Below are 21,584 nucleotides of genomic sequence, written 5' to 3' on the forward strand. Positions count from 1 at the left end.
TGGTTTTTGTTTCTCAAGGTGCCGTTGTTCATATCATTTAAGACCTTATATTTGCTGTGTGTGTATACCTGCTATGTTGCAATCGATTTATTATGCATCAGATAGTAAACACGTCCACAGTTGAACCATCTACCTTGGAAGAGTACTCCCGGGCTCTTGCAGACGTCCTGCAGATACTTGAACACGTGGGGCTTCAGCACCTCAGAGCAGCGGTAATATGCCGTGAGAATATACAGCAGCCTCCAGCCCCTCTGGCAGCTGTCTCTGTAACAATGGAAACCGGAAAAAAATCATCAGGGAAGCAAAACCTTCTGGAGCCCCTCAAGGATTTGGCAGTTCATGAGTCATGAATCTCAGTGAGATGTACTGTATCCCATCTTACGCTTTCGAGCTGGTGTTGGCGGTGATCTGTTTTAAGACCTGGCAGTAACCCTCATCCTTCATCAGTCCATATTCTCCAATGAGCTGTGGAAAAGGAATTGGTATCGTCAATGAAATAATACATTACAGCATAATTGTCCTCTAAAATGAGCTATACAACATATTTACAGACCAGAGTATGACATTGTGTAATGTTCATTCAAATACTCAAATTTCAAAAGACATTTTAGTGGTCTGTACTGCCCTTATCAGAGACAAGATTAGTTTGTACCTTCAGAAATGAGCTGACGACATCTTGCTCTGTCTGGCCTTTGAGAGGAGCGTCTCCCATGAACCTCATCACAGCTGTAATGGAGCAGAGACTGAGAGACAGGCACCATGACATACACATCACTGCCCTTCTGTAAACACCAAGATTAGGAAGGACAATCTTGACGGCAAGCAAGACTTTAATTTCAACTGTGTTTAGACTACCAAGAGGAAATTAGCGTCTCTAAGCCCTGATCCCAAACGTTGTTATGGTTTCTTCACGTTGACTAATTGCGCACTCTCCAATGTTAAACTTGCAACATTATGCTGCCCACTCACCTAGGAAAATGTCTGCTGCCACTTTGTTCATGTTATCATCAGTGAAGTCTATCAAAGACTCGTGGATTGGAGACTGTAGAAAAATCATGTCAGGAAGTAACAGCTATGCTTAGTGACATATTGCATTGCACCAGTTGCTCTAAGTATTATATTACAAGCTGCACAATTCATGTTTTGAATGTATAAAATGTAAAAATATGTTTATGTTGCTTGCTTTAAAATTACCTTGGTGTATTTCACCATGTCAGATGGCTCTGTGGAATCCTTGCCTTTCTTTGACTTCTGTTTATATGAATCACTGCAAACATTCACAAAGTTCATCACTCTTTTGGTTCCCTCTCCACAGTATTTGAAAATGTACTCAAATGTAACGCTCCGTACAAAATTACTGACCTGTTCTTCCTCTGCGCTGCTCTGAAGTATTTCTTGGCAAACTCTACTAGATTGTACTGGCTGTCTTGCAGCATCCTGTCATCTATGTCCATGTTACTGTCATTGCCAAATTCATTGCCAGTGGGTGCCACCTAGAGGAACATTGTGGTATTGCATCATAATATAAAAAATAAAATCCGGTCACACCGAAGGCACAACAAAGATGCTACATTTTTTAATTTAAAATATATATTTATATTTAAGAGCTAACATTCTATGACTGAGCAACAGCTTTCAGGTTTACTAAAGACAGTTGGTGCAGCTGAATAAAGTGATTGACATGTGCATTGACATCAGGCAGAGTGGTGTTAGAGAGTACCTCGATGGTTCGGTCTAGCTCGTGGGCCGCCATGGCTGAACCCACAGCCACAGCCACGGCTGCGCTCGCAGCCACCCTGCCCTGCTTGTTCTTGGGCTCTTCCTTCCTGTCCACGGGCAAGCTGATGAAGTCTGGAGCAGCTACGCGCTGGACAAGCTCCGCAGGAAAGATCCCTGAGCGGCCATGCATTGCTCCAAACTTCCAGCCTTCGTGTATCAAACAACAAAATCATTTCAACGTCAATGGCAATGAGTGTCCGTATAACTAATTCAACAGAGGTGTATCAGGCGGGAATGTATAACCATGCTTTTATATGGAGAATTACCCTGCTGTAAAATCCAGCTATGCCAGCTTGGCCATCTTGAAAATTGGGCTGTTCAAGCTGGTCATAAACTGGTTTAGCTGGGTATGAGCTAGTCAACCATCTATCAGCTGTTTCAAAGCCTAGCTTGAGTTGGGTTTTTTTCAGCAGGGTAGTCATTCAAACAGCAAACCATTACCACTGCAAGCTGTAAAATGCACACTCTGAAACACTGAAAACTATATTGCTTTTAACTTAACTTAATTTAACATTGTACACACAATTTATGGTGTTGGAATACAGTATATCTCAATACATGCAAAATAGATTGAAGTCAACCAGTCCATGCTAACAACCCACACAGACCCACCAAAGTCGGGCGTGTCTTTTTTTAACTCCTCCAGGGGGGTCACCTTCTTTCTTACAACGCAACCATAATAGTGGCCTGTAAAGCAGCCACAGGGTTAGAGCACCTGACCTTGATGTTACATATTGAGGGTGAGATTAATGGGCACCACACTCACTGGTCCACTTAATCTGAGGCATCAACATTCATTTTCAGGGGACAAAATGTTTACAAACCAGTGGATCTCACCTTGTTTTAGGCCCTCCATAGCCTGCAGTTTGATGACATCACCCTTATGGAAGCTCAGAAGGGTCCTGTCCTCCGTGATGTGATTCCGCACCGCGACCACATAGTCGGAATCCTACGGCAGGAGACAGGATCGTTTTCTGACCATCCACAGAAAACTATAAACGCAAAAATTCTCACTAAGACCGTGACTCACCTTTTTTAAGTCTGTGATGAAGAAGTCGACCATATTTTTGACATTTGGAGCTTTAGCAGAAAACAGAATGAGCTTCTCATTGGTCAGATTGAACTCCAGCATGTTCTTGGAAGGTATCGTGACAAACATGATATCCGTGTAGCTGAAAACAGATCCAAAGCATCGACTGAGCTGCTAAAGAGGTGCTACAGTACATACACATCTAAACAAAAATAAATAAATAAATGAACGTTCTCATTTTATTACTATTTTACATGCCAATATCAGCTGGTAGGGATGTGAAGTGCAGTCAGTGTATCTGCAGAATGAATGCATTACCCAGTGGCAGCCCGACCCCTCATACAGGTACTGTACCTGTAAGGCCGCAAGACTCTGAAGTAATCTGGGGCGGCAGCACTACTCTTCACCATCTTCAGAAGTTTGATCCCGCTGTGTGAAACGGCTAGGACCTGGACCCCTGTACCCACACTCCCCTACAAAACACACACACCCAGACACATATGCACACACGCATGCACACACACACGCATGCATGCACACACACACACACACACGGATACACACATATGCATGCACATGCACACACGCGCACACACACATACACACACATACACACACGCGCGCACACAAACACAGGCACACACACACACGAGTTATAGATTCTGCTCTGAGGATGGAGTGGCTTAATGAATAACACAGTGTAGAGGCGTAGAGAGTGACGCGATGCTCACAGATGCTGGGAACAGTCGTGAGAAGTAAATCTCCCAGGAATCCCTGGCGGCAGCGACAATCTTCTTCTTCACGGTCTCATCATGGCCGGCTGAGCTCGGCTCGATTTTATGCTCCGCTGTCACAAAGGCAATTTCGTTTGTCACGAAAGCAATTTTATTTTGCAGTGAGTGAAATGTCCTTTAATTATGCACTCGACTTACCAAACAGAGATTTCATTTTCAGCCTTTCCTCTTTGGTGATGCGTATGCATGCCTCTGAAAAAGTGTCATTGACTATCTGGAAATACGAAAAAAACAAAAGAAGAAAACAAAAGCAATTAGTTTATGTAAATAATACCACAGTTATGTATTGGCCATGGGGATCTAGATATACCTGCTTGAATATGAGATCCAAAACTAGTGGGTTGTTAAAGCTGTCCTTTGGGTAGAAAACCTACAAGCAAAAAAACAAAATCTCTTCAGCAACACAAAATGACTACCCTGAAAATACGGTCTGGATAGTTTGTGGACAGTGGAGAAAATAGTGTTTGTGTTGAGATCACTGGGAAAGCTAGTCATGGAAGGCAAAGTATTCCCAGGAGAAAGGGAAATGTGGGCTTCACCTCCTTCCTGAGAAACATCTTCCAGGGCACATTTGAGTAGGTGTAGTGCTCCTCACTGCTCCTCCTGTGCAGCTGGGTCTGGATGGTCTCATCCTCCACCGGGAGCTCCCGGGACACTGCACAGTACAATACAGTTATTTAGTTGACGCCAGAGCAACTTACAATTGATAAGACTAAGCAGGGGCCAATCCCCCCATGATCAATATGGGGTTAAGGGCCTTGCTCATGGGCCCAACAGCTGCAATGATCTTATTGTCAGGCTACAGTAAGACTTGAACCACCAACCTTCTGGGTCCCAGTCAAGCACCTTAGCCACTAGGCTATAGGCTGCCCCCCATAAGTACAGTAAATGGGGTACAGTGCGTGTGTAGTGTTAGTTCAACTCTATCACAATTAGAGTGACCATAGTGGACTCAAATAAAATCTGTAAGAGTTGAGTTAACAGAATATTTTTACTGTGTGAGTTTGCACACAGAAGCACCCATGGCACCATGCTGTCTCCTAAGCTACATCAGCACACAGGGTCTCTTCTCAGAACACAGGGTCTCTCACACACCAGGCCTACCCGGTGGGGGTGGAGGGCCGGGGCCCCTCCGGAGGCCCACTGGTGTTGGGGCCTGAGATTTTTTGACCAGGCTGCTCCGGGCTGGTCGAACCCCTCCAGCAGCCTGCTTCTCTGCCTTCGCTGGAGCTGCGGCAGGGGCAGGGGTACGGGTGTGGGTGTGGGTGTAGGTAGGGGCAGGGGCAGTGGTGTGGGTGTAGGTAGGGGCAGGGGTCTTTTTCTGCTCGTAAAGAAAAAACCATAAAGAAGGGAAGGGAACATTATCAAAACTACATAAAGACCCTGGACAAAAGCTTTTTTTAAATAGCAGTGCAAGCCATATCTGTCTCTGACACCTTCATTTCATTGGCTGAGAACTTGATTTAAAATTCAGTTTAAGTATTCAGTCTACATTTTTGTCAAAGTGAATAATCCCCTGGAGTGCTTCCTATACCTTAGGGGGTGGCTGAGCATTCATCTGTCCTTTTAAGATCATCATGGCTTCATCATGGGGGTCCATCTTCTTCACAAACACCTTCCCCTCCTTTCTGTGATGCACAACAGGGACAGTAATGCAAAAAACTCAAGACACATACAGTATATGTCCTAAAATGGATATTGATTCAAGACTTTACTGAAAAGATTTAAGCAAGAATTGCCATATATGTCAACAGAACCCTGCTCCCGCAATGGTGTATGCTGTGTATTTGAAAAAAATGTATTGGGCCAGCCAGGAGAAAACTGGCCCCTCTGAGCTCTTGTGGCCTACTGGTTGACCAGCTACCAGTGCAGACAAGCTACTAGCACTAGCTAGTTGACAAGCTCATACCCAGGTAGACCAGCTTCATGACCACACTGGCCATGCTGGTTGACCTGCTCATACCCAGCTAGACCAGTTTATGACTAGCTTGGCCATGTTGGTTGACCAGTTCATACCCATCTGAACCAGCTTCATGACCACATTGACCATGCTGGTTGACCAGCTCATACCCAGCTAGACCAGCTTGGCCAGCTAATTTTTCAGGCTGGCATAGCCGGATTGTTCAGCAGGGTAGTGTTCTGGTATTTAATTGTAGCTATGCAGCATTGGGATGTGAGGGAAAACAGATTGGCTTGTTGGGCTAATTAAAGTGGCAACATGCCTTAAAGTCAGTGTACACCTAAAAGGGAAACAATGGCATGAAAAGTCACAGCAGGAGTATCAGAGAGAGAAAAACCAAAACAGGAACTCTACTTCATTGGACTCAATTAGAGTAGCCACACTCTGCAGTGAACTCGATATATACACCAAGCCATGTAAGCATAATATTGCCTTGTAAATTAAATGACTTATTTGTGTTTTAATGGTAAGGCCCACTGGCCCAGAATCATCCACAGTTACGGAACGTAATGGCAGTGCACAGAAACACAACAGCAGCAGCTCGTGTGAATCTGTTACAGACAGCTGAGGGCAGTAGAGTGTGAAAGCCTCGACAGCCTACCTTTTTCTCTCTGGGGGTAGGGTAGGGGGAGGTGATTGGTACTGTTTGATGATGTCCTTGATGTTATGGCTTGGCACTATGTGCTCTGAGTTGGTGGTGGAGGATCTCACCACGTCCTCGGGGGGCACCGTGCGAACTGGGCCCGGGGACACGACTGAAAAGCAGAGTAACCGCACAGTGCGTATAGCACACGTCAAACCAGATGTACATGAATGCTAAGGTACAGGGTTTCTGCTACATGCTTCTCTGGTAAGTAATAGTCAAAGGCACGTTGCCTCCAGAAGGGGGCATAATAAGCCAGGCTTTCGTACCAGTTTTGTATTGGGAGGGTGGAGCCGGGGCCTGCTTGCGGGAGAGACTGCCTTTTGCTGATGTTTTGGTCTGCAGTAATAAAAAAACATTAAGGTTATTACTGTAGCGATGCTAAGGCATGACACAATCACAAAGATGTGTTTGCATTTCTCTCAATGCAGAAAAAAGGCCTGAGACAGGCAATAGCACTGATATATGCTGTACATTACATGCATTTAGCAGCTCTTATCCAGAGTAACTCACATTTTAACATAGTATCCATTCATACAGGTGGACATACTGAAGCAATTCAGGTTCTGTACCTTGCTCAAGGGTACTATAACAACAGTGCACTCTCAGAAATATAGATACAAATACATGTCACTCGGACAGTACATAAAATTGTATCCCAATATATCCATCCATCCATCCATTATCTGAACCCACTTATCCTGAACAGGGTCGCAGGGGGGCTGGAGCCTATCCCAGCATACATTGGGCAAAAGGCAGGAATACACCCTGGACAGGTCGCCAGTCCATCGCAGGGCACACACACCATTGACTCACACACTCATACCTATGGGCAATTTAGATTCTCCAATCAGCCTAACCTGCAGCATGTCTTTGGACTGTGGGAGGAAACCGGAGTACCCAGAGGAAACCCACGCAGACACGGGGAGAACATGCAAACTCCGCACAGAGAGGCCCCGGCCGACGGGGATTCGAACCCAGGACCTCCTTGCTCCTTGCTACTCACTGCACCATCCGTGCCGCCTCCCAATATATCATTACTTTGTAAATTTTTTGCTTGAAAAACATAATCATTTATACCTAAAAAGAACATTACTGTATTTTCAGGGTACATTTTGGAAATTTGATCCTTGAAGAACAAAAATGTACCTTCACTGTCACTATTTCTGAGAATGTCATCTTCCTAGGAATCAAATCTGCAGCATATACTGTAGGTTAAAAGCCCAGTTCCCTAACCATTATACTACACTGCCACCTACATAAATGCATCAAAGTAAACCATGTTCAAATGCTCATAAAATTAAAAGCATGTAATACGGCTGTGAGCATTAACAGCCGGGCAGGACTCACCGGTGTGGCTGTGTTGGCTCGAGGCAGAGGGGTCAAGCTCTTGGGAGGGTTGTGCTGAACCTGGGGGCTGGTGGGGTGGCTGGTGTAGGGGCTGGCAGGGTAGCTGGCATACGGGCTCACCAGTGGGCTGGTGGGCGGACTGGTGAGCGGGCTTGTCATGGGACTGCTGACCATGGCCATGGCCTGCATGGTCATCTGCTGGGCCTGAGGAGCACAAGCATGCAGCTTTATGGTATGCCCACAGCACTGCTCTGCTCTCTGCTGCTATTCATAGCTATAATAACAACACAGCTCTGTATGTTTGGATATAATAGCAAAGCTCTACTGCATACTCATGCATACAAAAGCCGCACAGCTCTATATTTAGTTCTGTAAAATAGCACAGGTAAAAAAAACAGCTGCATCTCTCAAAATAAAATAAAAACATTCAAAGGTGCTATTAACTCAACCTCATATGATTACATTCATTCACACATGATGGTTACTGGGATACACACCATAATTATTGCTTGTTGGTTGATAATGGCTTGCTGCTGTTGTGTCAGTACGGTCTGTTCTGCGCCTGTTGAAAGAAACAAGGCTGTTGTAAACAAAGCTAAAACATTAATAAAAAGTGTCCTCCCCATCTGGTTCTGTATAAATGCTACATATGTCCCCTTGGATTAATTTTATGGTGCCTGAGGTTGTATACAGAAAACACTGTGTTCAGTGTGCACATGAGTACTTTGTGTCATTTCTACACTTTATATACCTGGCACATTGGGCATCACTGGCATAACAGGCACTGCTGGCATTGATGGTGTTCCTGGTGTGACTCCTCTTACCATGGGCAGCACTTGGACTGCTGGCCACACAGTACACAAGACACAACGTCAACAGGGACACTACTAACATTACTGTCCTGAGGAACGCATTCAACGATGCAGAAATATTACTCAGAATGTAAAACAGAGAACGGACAGTGGAATTTTCCAGCCGGTAATATGTCATTGAACTTTACACCATGTCATATGAGTAGATTGCTTGTTTTATTCCTTGGAGCCTTTGGTTAGTGAGTTCATTGTAAAAGCATGTTCCCACTGGAAAAATAAATGCAAATACATTTTCCGTTTACAGCTTCGAAGAGTGTATAGATTACAGTGTGGAAGGTCGGGAAAGTGACCTACATCCATTGTAGTGAAGCAGAGAGAACTTCTCATATGATGTTACATAGCACAGCTATCAATTATCAATGAGGGAAGGTGAGTCATTATTCTGTTTAATAACAACTTCACATTGTAATCTTGTGTCCTGGGATTATCCGTGCCTCAGACAGACAAAGACAATACAGTAAAACACAGTTATTTTTACTGTGACTGTCACTCACTTTGCATGCCTGTATCCGCTTGACGTCTGAATTAATTATTATCATCCATGTTATTTTGGATACCTATACCTTAAATGTTTTTTGTTGCTAGCAGAGAAGGAGAGCACAGAGAAAACTGTGCTTAAACATGGCAGCTGACCCGGCTGCACACAGGCTGGGAGCAGGGAAAGAACAGGGCCTGCTGACTTACCACCAGACTGCCACCCTGCGGAGTGAGGTCCGCTGGCACCTGGCTCTGTTCTATCACTGTCGCCTCTTCCAATCCCTCCACCCCCCTTCATCCTGTTGGACATGCTGGCTGGTCTGTCCAGATCCTTTTAGAGAGAGGCACAGCACTGAAGGGTAAGCATTAGCCCAGCTTAGACCCCTCAGCGCTGGACAGAGATGAAATGACTCCTGGCAGAACCTTAAACGCCCTCAGAACGCCCTGCTTCTTACAACAGCACCCTGACTAAGCACGGACCCCACCCTCAGCTCTTGTGTACATGACGATTATCAAGGGTCACTAATTCCTGATTCAGCACCCCAGACCATTTGACTGGATTTCCTTTCTGTCCATCTCAAATATCTCAGCATCCCCAGTGCCTGTAATCCTGGAAACGTCACAGAATATAGGACATACCTCATTAAAAAATAACCCACTCATTTGCTAAGTGTCATATCCTCAGGCAATGAAATTTGACCCCATTTCAAAAATAGGCCCATGCACAACCATTACAGAATCAGAAGATCTGGGTGTTGTCAGAATTACGGTAATTCAGTAACTTAATCACTCCTTTGCTGGTGGGGTTCAGTTGCTGATGGAACACATCTGATACATGCAAATTCTTACACACGCAGGATCGAATACCCTACACACAATACATGGTGTGACCACTCACTTTACCTGAATAACACCATTACCAATTGCAGATAGAGAGTAAAAAAAAGAGTTAGTTTTGTCATTCATCTAACAATGGTTGATGCAAATGTAAATGTTTACTGTAAATTTAAATGTGGATCCAGCATGGGGAGTCCTAGAAACCTAGCAGTGTTCAAATAAAATAAAGGAAACTAACAAATTCAGTAGTTTCATCAATAACAATAACAGGTAGGTGTCAGAAGGTAACCTTTACACTTTTAAAAACATGAAGAAATCATGACTTTACCCCATTGCCGTATGACAGCACTGGGTCAAAGAGGCTGTCCAGGTAACGGTCCATGCCCTTCTGTGTAGGACCTTCACTGAGGCTGTCTGCCTCCACTGGGAATGGGAAGATAGACTGTGTTAATGAAACGGTCATATTCAGATATGTCATGAAATGATAAGATGTGGGGAGGCCGTGGCTTACTGTGGCTGTAGTACCCATCCGAATCAGGAAGGCTGGAGCTAGGCATGGCTGGGCGCCTCATGGCATGGGCAAGGGGGCTGTCTTCATCTGACTCAAACCCACTCCCAAAGAGACTACTGTGGATGACATAACACACAATAATGCTCATTCTACTATCATAAGAAAACACAACCAGTTTCTGAAGCTGTTATTAGTATGGCTTTGTGGGTGAAGAAATTACAATTTACAGACCCCCACTTCCCCTGCCCCAATATTGCAAATGAAAAGAAAATAGAAAAAAATGAGAAGGTGGCAAAAATATCAATAATTATAGGGACCCCAAAAGGGTGGGGGGGCTGGAAGGAAGTTAAACATTTTGAAGTTCAAGAAATGCAAGTTCAACAAACTGTATATAATCTGGACCCGTAATTAATTATGTTCCTCTTATGAAATCACAGGTCTTGTGGTCCGAGTACTTATCATGAAATATCCAACCCTTACTTTCTGGCTGTGCACATTGTTCTGATTGTTTACCACCAGTAATTTGCTACAATCCATAAAACAATGAGTTCATGATGTAGCTTTCAGCGGTGTCGATGCTTACATGGTGGCATTGGGTCGGGTCCTGCTGGGGTCCTCAGAGGAGATGATGAAGTAGGATTTCTGCTTGGGGAAGTCGCTTGTCAGCTCCATGTCAGAGATGAGGTCCATGACATAGTCATGTCCCTCCAGCTCCACCCATTGTCCATGTTCCTTCATGAGGATGGACCATCCTCTCCATCCCTCTGTCACCCCCCTGCAGGAACACAGCTCTCGTACACTCACTGGGTCTACCAGCTCACTCAGTTTATAACACCATCTGGGTGATTAGTAAGGACTCATTACACATATTTATTTAGGGATTAGTTACTCTGCCATTGGGCTGGCAATGAACAAAGATGGAGCTGAACTGTCTCACAGATCAGAACTGCTCAACATGCATTTTGTTGTTCAAATTGTAACTATTACTTTGCAGGTAAGTATCTATCAAATCAATGAGCACTGGTGCAGGAGCAGGAGCAGTGATGACAGAAACACAGGCCTGATTGAACAATTAATTGATCAGTAAACCACAGGTATCCATCAGTGGCGAATGCTGAACTGAAACTGAGGAGGCAGAAAACATCCCCTTAAACTAATTATTGGTCTAGGTCTTATTCAATCATTTCCCTTGATTAATGTGTTTGCCAATGATCTGAATAATCAGTTGGAAGGTAAACACACAGTTTCTTCCCTTATTTCCTGTCATGTTTGGGAGATTAAATAATACATTCATTTTAGAAAAAGATGTTTTATTCACTACCCAGTAAGCACACTTCATTGCGTCTGCATGATGACATTGAGACTATGTTGTATTTACAGTATACACGAAAAAAGATAAACTATTCAGTTAACTACCATGTTACAAAAAGGCTATCTAATCTGCACTTCAAGTTTGCTGATTGCAGATCTTCGCCATGAATATTTTCTGACTGCAAATGCAGAAATCAAAGAGTGGCAAGATGTATCCACAATTTTAAATAACATTGAATGAAATGTGTATAATTTTGTGCGCAAATAAAAATATTGTTTTCTCATCTTACCTAATTGAGGAGAATGGGCTACACCAGATGGTATTGTGTACTTTGTAACTTAATCCTATTTTTCATTATTTAAACATGATTTTTAGAAGAAAATTATTTATTTTAAAAGAAAATTATTTATTTTAAAAGAAAATTATTTAAAAGCAACCATCAGTTTTCTGCCTCCACGGTTTTATTTTTCAGCTCAGCAGCCGTCACTGGTGTTCACATACTTATGACTGGGCTTTACCTGTGCTGCAGTATGTGCCCAGCCAATTCTTCCCCACAGGTCCATGAGTGAACAGGACATAGGAACGATGCCCCTATTGAACAGAACGACAGTGAGAAGCAACCAGATTCACCAGAGGATGAAGCTGAAAGAAAATACCTCTGGGGTTTTGCTATCTCTACAGTGCGGGACACATCCCCACAGATCAGATGACCGCTAATCCGCTCTAACATTTCCAGAGAGGCCAGGGTAACCTACTGCCAAGGTTGACTTGAGGAAATGAAAGAAAACAAGAGCAGCTTGTCTGGCAAGGAGAGCTGGCCTGCGTGAACCTTCTTGGTAACAGTACCAGCTACACCTGGTCCAACATAAACTATCAACCTCCCTGGTCTGCCATTCTACTGGTGTGCATTTTCAGCTAAGAGGTCCTGAAAATTAAAAAGACTTGATTGTATGTAAGGTGTTTCTTGCCTTTTGGTGTTTTTTTGGTGTCTTTTTCGTATTAGGCCATGAAAAATGCTTAACTAAGGCTAACTAATAACTTATTAATAACTCAGTAAATTAAGAAATCAGTAAATTCACCTTGTGCGGTTTAAGCCCAATAAATGTATTTCTTTCGCACTGAAGGTGTTTCCCTATTTCTTGTTAATCATCAAGCTCAAATCAGTTCCTTTACGAAGTCAAATAAATGCCCGTTGAAGTCTGAAGACCACACTGGGTACAGATACTATTACATCAGCTTATGGATTTTTTTCATGCAGTTCATTGTCAATGGTTTATAAGCCCTGAGAAATCATCTGGGCCACAGCCAGGCTCACCATCAAAGCAGAGTACTTGCAGCACCATGTTTGCTCTCTTCCTGTTGGCAGTCCACTCCAGCAGAGACAGTGGATATGTCCTAGCTGTTTCCAGCCCACATTTGGACTTCTGCATGGCCTGGATGAGCCTGTGTTGGCACACAGCTTTGTAGCCATTGTAGGCATAGTCTGAGACATACCTGCAGGAAGGAGGCAGACACCATCAGTCTACGGATATGGTTGTGAAAAGGTTAGAATCTCAAGAATTTCAAAGAGAATATATTATCATTGACATAGAGCTTCTCACTTTAGAAGACACTTGTCCATTTTCTCTGATGGGGCAAACGCACTCAGACAGGCTGATATGAGCAACCAGCCTCTCTCTGCGTTGACTTGGTTATTGTTTCTGCAGACTTGATTGGCAATTTGAGACAGGATCTCATCCCGCAGGCCCGGTGAGGACAGCCCCTTCTGGATGATGTAATTTCCGAACATGTTCTCCTGAGCTCCATTGAGATGAGGGTCGCCCATGAACCTCAAGACCTTAAAGTAACAAAAAGTTAAAAAGGTAAAAATACAATAACTCTTAAGCACATGGTAAGGCAGTTAGATGCACAGGTAAAGGGTATTGGCATCTCACCATTATGAAGATGCTGAGGGCCTCCTGAATTAGATCCTCATCCACATGCGTGAGAGACATTTCTAATGGGGCAGTCAACATTCCAAACTTTGGCTCCTACCCACAAAGACAAGATTTGTGATACATAAACAAATACTAGGCATCCATAGCAAAACACTTTATTTTTCTTACATGATAAACCATAAATCAGAGATTGTCCCAGAAAGGCTTACCCTGAACTGAGCCTGGATGTACTTGGACATGGGGTAATTGTTGATGTCAAGAGGCAGTGTAAGCTCAGACTCAACCTGTATCTTTGGAGCCTGAACCAAAGCAAGGCAGTCTGAGTGTAGCTCTCTGCCCGCTGAGACCAGATAAAACAGGAGAATGAGGGACTGTGTGTTAGTGACATGCAGCAGACAATTATTCAGATTTCACTTTCATGCTTTCCAACACTAAGAAAATTGTCTGTGCCACTTGCTTCCGACTAATAAGATAGATCCAGATTGAAGCTTTATATGATGCCTGTATTCAACATTTGTCCTTAAATGTCATAATACGTACAAGTAAAAGCTCTTCACAAACTCAGTTTGGCAGGTTAGTTTTAGTGATTGCCAAACTTGCATGTGTTTATGGAAGAAAGTCTTTAAAAAAATGTGTTTGTCAAAGTTGAGGACAAATATTGATTAAATCCCAACTGATATCTATTGAAATTTCAGCACATCTATAGCAGTTATACAGTAGGTTCTGGCAGAGTATATATAGTTTCTGGTAAGTCAAGTGGTGCACATTAAAATGGTGAAAATATAAAAAGGTAAAGAAGGAATCAGGTGTTCAGTAACCTGCTGCTGTTTGTAATAACCCTCCAAGCTCTGCAGGAATGGCCAAGTGAGTAACATTGACCACTTCTCTTCTCGTCAGCTCCTGTGGATTCAAGATTCAAGCAGCAGTTAATATATCAGAACAAGTCCAGATTTAAAAATGAAAAGGTAAAGAAATTGGACTCGGAAACATATTTACTTCTTCAATTCGCAGCCTTTCTTCTTCTGCCTGTCTCATAGCCTCCAGCTTTGTCTGAAAAGTATTAATCACAACTAAAATGAGACAAAGACTTTGCTGTATATATTATCTGCATCATAGTGAGTACAGTTGATTCATTTAAGCCTGTTTTGGCACGGGTGGACTCATACCTCAACGTATCTCTTGCGATTGACGTACAAGAGGACTAAAGAGCGGAACTTTACCAAGCTCTTTCTCATCTTCAAGCAGCGTTTTCTGCACACAGGGAGGGAAGGAAGGAGAGAGAGTTGAGTCATGAATGGGAGAGGGACGGGGATATACAACAGTGGCAGTGTGACGTTAGTTTGTACCGCACCTGGTAAGGAAACCACGACAGTGGGCCTCAAATCTGATGATCCTCATGCGGAACAGCAGAAAGCTCCTTCGGGCGAAGAACATGCGAGCATAGCGCTGGAGCATGATGGCCGCCACATGCCTCACACGGTCTCTCTTGCTCTCCAGAAGCTGGTGGAGCTCCTCTTTCATAAAGAGCTAACACAAACACATATGCACAAAATACTACTATACAAATAATAAAATATACCTATACAGTAAGAATTTATATTGTGTCAAAAGAGCAATATACTTGCTACTGAATGTAGTTGGCCTTACTATCATTACGACGCTTCCTCCCTCCCTTTTCCCCCCCATCCAAATATATTTACAAGTTTGGCACACACACACGCACACACACACACACACATGAATAGGAGGAAGACATTTAATGTGCAGTGTAACATGTGGACTTGAAAGTGCCCAATAAACCAGTGGAGGTTGCTGGTTTGCATTGAGAAGCTATCATCCCAGCCTACTGAAAACATTGCATCCCTGGGTGACGCTAAAGCCAAATCACCCTGCAAGGTGCCAGCCACAGTTGGCTGTGGCGCAGACTGTGGGGCCAATCCATGCAATAAAATAATGTCTTAACTGGGATTATATAGTCTAGAAAGAGTTAAATAACATATTTGTTTGGCTCTTAATATGTTGTATGTCATCTCTACTTGTCGTCATATGTAATAAATGAAAATTTTATTGAACAAAGCAATTTTACATGGAGAGAAAAAGTTATGTTCCCCATACTCACCTTGGTGACTCCCACCTGATAAGCCTCCTTCTTAACCGGGCATAACTTCTTCAGCATGATGATGCAGTTCTCTCCATCAGCTGGAGGGGTTTGTTGCAGACCCAGCAGGGCCTTATACCTGACAGCCAGACAACAGTCACATCCAGCTGTTCCACACACTTCCATTACAAAAGAGCAATCTCTCATTTCTCCCTGTTAAACATATACTTATCAAATTTGTAGTATTCTTGTCTCTATGACTACATATGACCTCACCATCTGTAGAGTATTTGTTTGTAAAATGCATTATGAATGCAATCAGAAACAGGCAGTGTACTTAATAACTGATCAGAACAAGCAAAATATAAATGAAATATCCTGTCTTTGGTTTACTGTATATACTGTATATCAAAGATTAGTGTTTTAGGTTTAGAAGAGTTTGAAACTATACTTCATCAAACAATGTTTTTGGGAGCTTGAAATGCAGTACATGAATGGACATATACTTTATCTTTCATGATATTAGAAGTAAAGGTGTCTTTTATGTCATCTTTGCCAGAATAATAACTATTAAAAAATGACAAGCAATATGCATGAGTGAATTATATACAATTATTAAAATGAGATTATTTTAAATGTAGAATTTTAATTCCATCTAATGCCTCATTGGTCCTAGTTGAAGCACCCTAATGAATATTTTCCTGCTTTAGAATGAGATGTTTCTACTGTACCTGTTGAGGAAGGTGAAAAAGGGCACTCTGACAGGGTAACCTTCCTTCCTGATGCGAATGGTTTCCAAGATTCCAGAGTAGCGTAACTGGGTGCTGACCAACTCCATGTCAAACATATCAGGATCCTACAGCAACAGACATGTTTCACATATCACAAATCAGTTCGGACAAATACTTATTGGTCATGAATACTTGAATACTGAATAGTCTCAAATTGTTTATAAAAACAAGTGAAATACCTTGTTATTATTTGGCTTTATGCAACGCACAAAAAATGGGTTGCACCTAGATAAGAAACAAAAGAACCACAGTTATCAAATCAGGATCGGGTAGAGAGCAGTGGTGTCCACTGCACCATGGAAAGAGATCCACTTTGGCGGATCACAGTTAATCTTGAACCACTCATGATTCCAAACTTCAGATTGCAATTCTGTCAGGCAGCTGAATACAAACAGTAAAAACAATGATGCTTATTATTATAAATAATAAAACAATGAAACTAAAAGCATTATTAAAATATAGGATATCATTTGGATTATAAATACTTCCATAGGCATAATAATTTCAGGTAAAGACGAATGCCTATAATGCAACTGTTTTAAAGTCCATACAACATTTTCTAAAAATAATCTCATAATAGATGCAGTGAGCACCACTGCACAACAATACACAACTGATTTGGAGATGAGTTCAAGGACTAAGTTCCATGGTGTTTTTTAATCAAATGCACAAGTAACTTTGCACATATTTACCACCCACCTGTCCATCTTCTCCACCAGCTCCAGGAGGGACTGTTGAAACTTGGCAGCCACCGTCGAGGCCTGATAACGCCGAGTGACTGTGCTGTTCTTCCTCAGGTGCGACTTCTGCTGGCCCAGGAGATCAGCATGGTTCCTGAAGAGGTTTGCCACCATCTAGACAAGGAGACATGTTATGTGCTTTTTTAAACTCACAAATAATGTCACATGGCAGCTTGGCTTATACAATGGTTCTCTGCTCACCCTATTTTTGCTTTGAATAAAGAGATCAAGAACATCCTGGCGCAGCAGATCATAATTTTTATCCAGGAACTTGTGAACCTGTAGTGAGGCAAGTGAGTTTGTGAAGTTTGGTATCATGATCTGTAGACAGATACGAATCTGATATCATGATCTATAAATAGATAATACTTTAGTAAAATGTATGGTACATAAATAAACTACAGGTTGCTTTATATTCACATTTGTAGAAACATCTGACTGAAATGAAAGGTTTTTATTCAGTCATACCTGGTAAGTGACTTTTCCTGCATAGTGCTTTATGGAGAACTCCGGCAGGGGCATCTTTGGCTTTTCATAGAGAAGATTACTGCCATGATGATAGTGACACTTCTGAAGAAAGGTGTGGTCCGTGGCCTAGCAGCAGGTATTACACGAGTAAGGCAAAACTTGCATAGGAACAAAATTAAGAAAGAGACATAAACAGACACAATAACACATACCTGTGGGAAACAGCTCTGATCATCTAAGATTCTAAGTATCCCATGGGGCTTTGAGGCAATGAGATCCATACACGGCTGGTTGTCACTGAACGTCACTTCGTTCCAGCTGACCTGCTCTCTGCTGTATTCATCCTGAAAATAAACAGGACATGGTTTTATTTATACAGACAGCTATGCTCACAAATTACCACATACAAGGTATGAATAACTATTCTATGCATTGTTTCAGCTGATACTTTAAATGACTTACCTGCTCCTCCTTGAACACAATCTTATTGAAAAAGAACTGAAGGTACTCATTTGCATAATTGATACAGAGCTGCTCAAAGCTGTTGAATGTAAGGTCCTGTAAACATAAGACAGAAAATTGCATGAAAATTGTGAACATCTCCATGTTGTAAGAGATATTAAAAATACAACAGCAATAGAACAATACACATCATTCTTTGTAAAATATTTTGGTTTAAAAAGTACATGCATCACCTCAAATCCATAAATATCAAGAATGGAGATAGATAGGGCTTCATTTCTTGGGTAAACAACCCCATTTATCTTTTCTGTGAGCCAGTTGAACAGAAGGGAGTACAAGATCTTGGCAACAGCATCTCTAAGATTTGAAAAGAGATATACTATTATTAATTCATTACTTTTTGGCGGAAATGCTTCTAGACACATAACAAATCAATAATTCAAATGACATAACTGTATTTCCTTTTAATACATTGATGGTGTTTTAGAAAAAACAACATTCTTATTTACCTGGCATCGACTGCACTTTCTACTGTCAGATGAGTGTATATCTTCTCTCTCATTGTTTCCTTAAAAAAGTACAAATGCATAGCCACATTACATTTACACATATACATTTAACAGACATTTATTGAGTGTATACAGCCAAGCTAGATAAACACCTGCATCTATTTGCTCGTAGTACCATTAACATGTGTGTAAATATGCAGCACCGTGTTATAATGAATATGAATCTCAAAAGTGCCAACGTGAAGGGTATGAATAAAATTAAATTGACATAAAAATTTTAAAAGACAATAAAACCAAACATATAAAATCACATTGCAATATTTATGTGGCATCAGCAAAGGTAAATTTTCCATGAGTCTTCCACATGCAACTGCTGGGAATGCTATGGCAGAAAAATGCAGATATTAGATTAGAGATCGCTGAGGCACACTATCAACAGGACAGTGCAACTGATATAGTCCTCGGTGACAGCTGATCCACAGTGTCTCTGTTTGGAGGTGTAAACACAACCCCGGACATTAGTGATCGTGCTTGTTTATTTATTAAATGAGCAAGATGCTCAACAAGCCCGTTTCATGTGTCAAGTGACATTGCATGGTACATGCAGAATAATTGAAAATCACAATTAAGAACACAACATAGAACACACATGCATATACAACAAAGCAACCAGGTAATGTTGCTTTTTGACATTAATGAAACCCACAAATTGTATTTGGTACAGCAGCTTATGAGCTTATGCAAAAATATGTAAGGGTTTAAATAATACCTTAGAAGATCTGCATGAATCACCAGATAATTTTGGTAATAGAAAGCTACCCAGGAAAGTTTTATGTATTTTGGATTATCATTGCATAATATTGATTCGTAGTGATGAAGCTTAAATACATTGGGATCTCTGATGAAAAAATCAGGGAATTACATTTTTCAAAAGATGTACATGGACAAGATGGACATTGTGAAGAGGATTTGTGTGAAATCTAATAGGCACATAAAATGATTAGTCTTCTTCAGTTATGTAAGGGATACATATTTAACCAAGCAGAAGTGGCTGTCACATGGTTGAGTAGGGGATTAGGCTGCAATTCATCCGAGATCAGCATGGTCTTTATCTGAGAGAAGGTTACTGCTCCCACAGGCTTCATGGTCAAAGAGGGGAACTGGCTGACATCTGAGCGTGTGCAGCATTGGACAGGGTGTCCTTGTGATGTAATGATAACGGTCTCTGGCTCAGCTTTGGTTGTTAATGTTGCAAGGGCCTAGGATTGCCCCCTATTGGATTTCAGTCGTTTCCATAGCGCCACTACCAACTATAATTAACTTTGCTTGTTATTCAGCCTGTAGACTAGCTTATATGCATCATTTGAGATATTGTTTGGTGTCATTGTCCCTGTTGTTCAGAGACAAATTGAAATGCATTTGTTCCATGCTTCAAAAAGTCAGCTCAGAAATTAACATGGTCTTGACTACCCATGCTGGCAATGCCTGTGCTGGAACCAGAACAGTAAGTTTCCACTGGCATCTAACTAATATTTTCTGGTTCGGAACCATTGGTAATATACAGTACTGGACAGTAATACCAAAAGGGTTAACAGTAACATTGCAAATGGAAAATATATATAAGTAACAATGAAAAAATGGAAAGATGGCCATACAAATATATAACCCCATTTGGTTGCTTTCCTTAAACACTATGCTATTCAATAAAGAGTGTGTTGGTCTTCAGTTCTCCTGAAGCTATACCCCAAAAGAAAGCACTGGTTTGCATCAATGTGACTCTGTTCAGGTCCCACCAGTCTTACCGTTACTTTGAAGGTAATAGATTTCTGCAGTGCTTCTGGTGAAATCTGGAGCAATTCAGCCACCACACGAATTTCCTGAGCACTCACTACTGATGCTACCTCCTGGGAATCAGTCTGGAGGAAAACATTAAAGAGGCATATTCGTCACCCCAAAGAAGTCCACATTCTTCACCCCAAAAAATCTACATTAATCACTCCACTCAGATCTGTCATATCCTCCAAGCAGCTGGTCAATCAAGGAAGTGTCCTATCTTTTAAAAACTGGATTGAAAGACAGTGTCTGTAGTTATTTTGGTGTTTCCCTTGCCCTTAGGTCTTGTAATGCATTGTAATGTCTATCAGATGTTGAAACACTAGGAAGTATGGCAAAATTGTAAAAATATTGATTTCAACATACAAAAAAGCTGTATGTTGCCAGTGCAGTGCAGTAAACATTTTAAACCTGAGCTGTTTCAAAGAAGATGCTGACAGGAGGTCTTCAAACATAAGTCTGCAGTCATATCACAAGTCATATCACCTCATATCTCTCGAAGAACACATTCCCAAGGTGCAGAACAGAGGACAGGACCCTGAAGATGCTGTTCTGGTCTTCAGCGCTGAAGCTGAGGATCTCCATGGCATTGAGCAGCCTGTGGAAGTCCTCCGCATCATTCTTCCCTGGAATCACACAGTCACCACCCTGTGGGACCGCAGGAAGAGTTCAGGAAGACCGCAGGGAGAGTTTAGGAAGACCACAGGGAGAGTTCAGGAAAACCGCAAGAAGCGTTCAGGAAGACCACAGGGAGAGTTCAGGAAGACCACAGGAAGAGTTCAGGAAGACAGGACCAACAGACACCCCCAAGAGGGAAGCAACACATGCTGTGTGTCCTCCACAAAATATATCTGTTTTGATTGATACAATATACACTCAGTGAGCACTTTAGTAGGTATTTATTAGACTTATTTACTTCTGTTGCAGTAGCCTATCCACTTAGAGGTTTGACACATTGTGGGTTCAGAGATGTTCTTCTGCATACCACTGTTGTAATGCGTGGTTATTTGCGTTTCTGTCACCTTCTGGTCAGCTTCGACCAGTCTGGCCCTTCTCCTCTTACGTGTCTCATTAACAATGCATTTCTGTATGCAGAACTGCTGCTCCCTGGATGTTTTTTTTTTGCACCATTCTCTGCAAACTCTAGGGACTGTAGTTGCTGCCACATTATTGGCTGATTA

At 42.1% G+C, this 21,584-nt stretch overlaps 1 protein-coding gene across 1 annotated transcript in view; it reads right to left on the minus strand.

Moving 5' to 3' along the window:
- Window positions 1–21,584, minus strand: part of myo15ab (myosin XVAb) — a 33,086-nt gene that overhangs the window by 4,212 nt on the left and 7,290 nt on the right. The window contains exons 9-55 of the mRNA XM_061230473.1: window positions 20,890–21,051; window positions 20,373–20,486; window positions 18,571–18,629; window positions 18,295–18,418; window positions 18,062–18,157; window positions 17,812–17,943; window positions 17,600–17,725; window positions 17,333–17,410; window positions 17,091–17,245; window positions 16,571–16,616; window positions 16,332–16,456; window positions 15,622–15,739; window positions 14,854–15,029; window positions 14,669–14,753; window positions 14,499–14,552; window positions 14,321–14,402; window positions 13,712–13,842; window positions 13,500–13,595; window positions 13,167–13,402; window positions 12,881–13,059; window positions 12,084–12,156; window positions 10,837–11,028; window positions 10,254–10,369; window positions 10,071–10,165; window positions 9,113–9,236; window positions 8,308–8,400; window positions 8,054–8,118; window positions 7,557–7,760; window positions 6,476–6,545; window positions 6,165–6,318; window positions 5,138–5,231; window positions 4,708–4,822; window positions 4,143–4,258; window positions 3,914–3,973; window positions 3,742–3,817; window positions 3,541–3,656; window positions 3,164–3,282; window positions 2,810–2,951; window positions 2,617–2,728; window positions 2,392–2,466; window positions 1,721–1,926; window positions 1,342–1,493; window positions 1,195–1,267; window positions 970–1,042; window positions 653–726; window positions 383–465; window positions 134–264 (exon numbers count right to left, since the gene is read on the minus strand). Coding sequence (XP_061086457.1) covers window positions 134–264; window positions 383–465; window positions 653–726; window positions 970–1,042; window positions 1,195–1,267; window positions 1,342–1,493; window positions 1,721–1,926; window positions 2,392–2,466; window positions 2,617–2,728; window positions 2,810–2,951; window positions 3,164–3,282; window positions 3,541–3,656; window positions 3,742–3,817; window positions 3,914–3,973; window positions 4,143–4,258; window positions 4,708–4,822; window positions 5,138–5,231; window positions 6,165–6,318; window positions 6,476–6,545; window positions 7,557–7,760; window positions 8,054–8,118; window positions 8,308–8,400; window positions 9,113–9,236; window positions 10,071–10,165; window positions 10,254–10,369; window positions 10,837–11,028; window positions 12,084–12,156; window positions 12,881–13,059; window positions 13,167–13,402; window positions 13,500–13,595; window positions 13,712–13,842; window positions 14,321–14,402; window positions 14,499–14,552; window positions 14,669–14,753; window positions 14,854–15,029; window positions 15,622–15,739; window positions 16,332–16,456; window positions 16,571–16,616; window positions 17,091–17,245; window positions 17,333–17,410; window positions 17,600–17,725; window positions 17,812–17,943; window positions 18,062–18,157; window positions 18,295–18,418; window positions 18,571–18,629; window positions 20,373–20,486; window positions 20,890–21,051 — 5,377 coding nt within the window. The remainder of the gene's footprint in view (window positions 1–133; window positions 265–382; window positions 466–652; window positions 727–969; window positions 1,043–1,194; window positions 1,268–1,341; window positions 1,494–1,720; window positions 1,927–2,391; window positions 2,467–2,616; window positions 2,729–2,809; window positions 2,952–3,163; window positions 3,283–3,540; window positions 3,657–3,741; window positions 3,818–3,913; window positions 3,974–4,142; window positions 4,259–4,707; window positions 4,823–5,137; window positions 5,232–6,164; window positions 6,319–6,475; window positions 6,546–7,556; window positions 7,761–8,053; window positions 8,119–8,307; window positions 8,401–9,112; window positions 9,237–10,070; window positions 10,166–10,253; window positions 10,370–10,836; window positions 11,029–12,083; window positions 12,157–12,880; window positions 13,060–13,166; window positions 13,403–13,499; window positions 13,596–13,711; window positions 13,843–14,320; window positions 14,403–14,498; window positions 14,553–14,668; window positions 14,754–14,853; window positions 15,030–15,621; window positions 15,740–16,331; window positions 16,457–16,570; window positions 16,617–17,090; window positions 17,246–17,332; window positions 17,411–17,599; window positions 17,726–17,811; window positions 17,944–18,061; window positions 18,158–18,294; window positions 18,419–18,570; window positions 18,630–20,372; window positions 20,487–20,889; window positions 21,052–21,584) is intronic.

Source organism: Conger conger, chromosome 2 (genome assembly GCF_963514075.1).
Source record: "Conger conger chromosome 2, fConCon1.1, whole genome shotgun sequence".
NCBI lineage: Eukaryota > Metazoa > Chordata > Actinopteri > Anguilliformes > Congridae > Conger > Conger conger.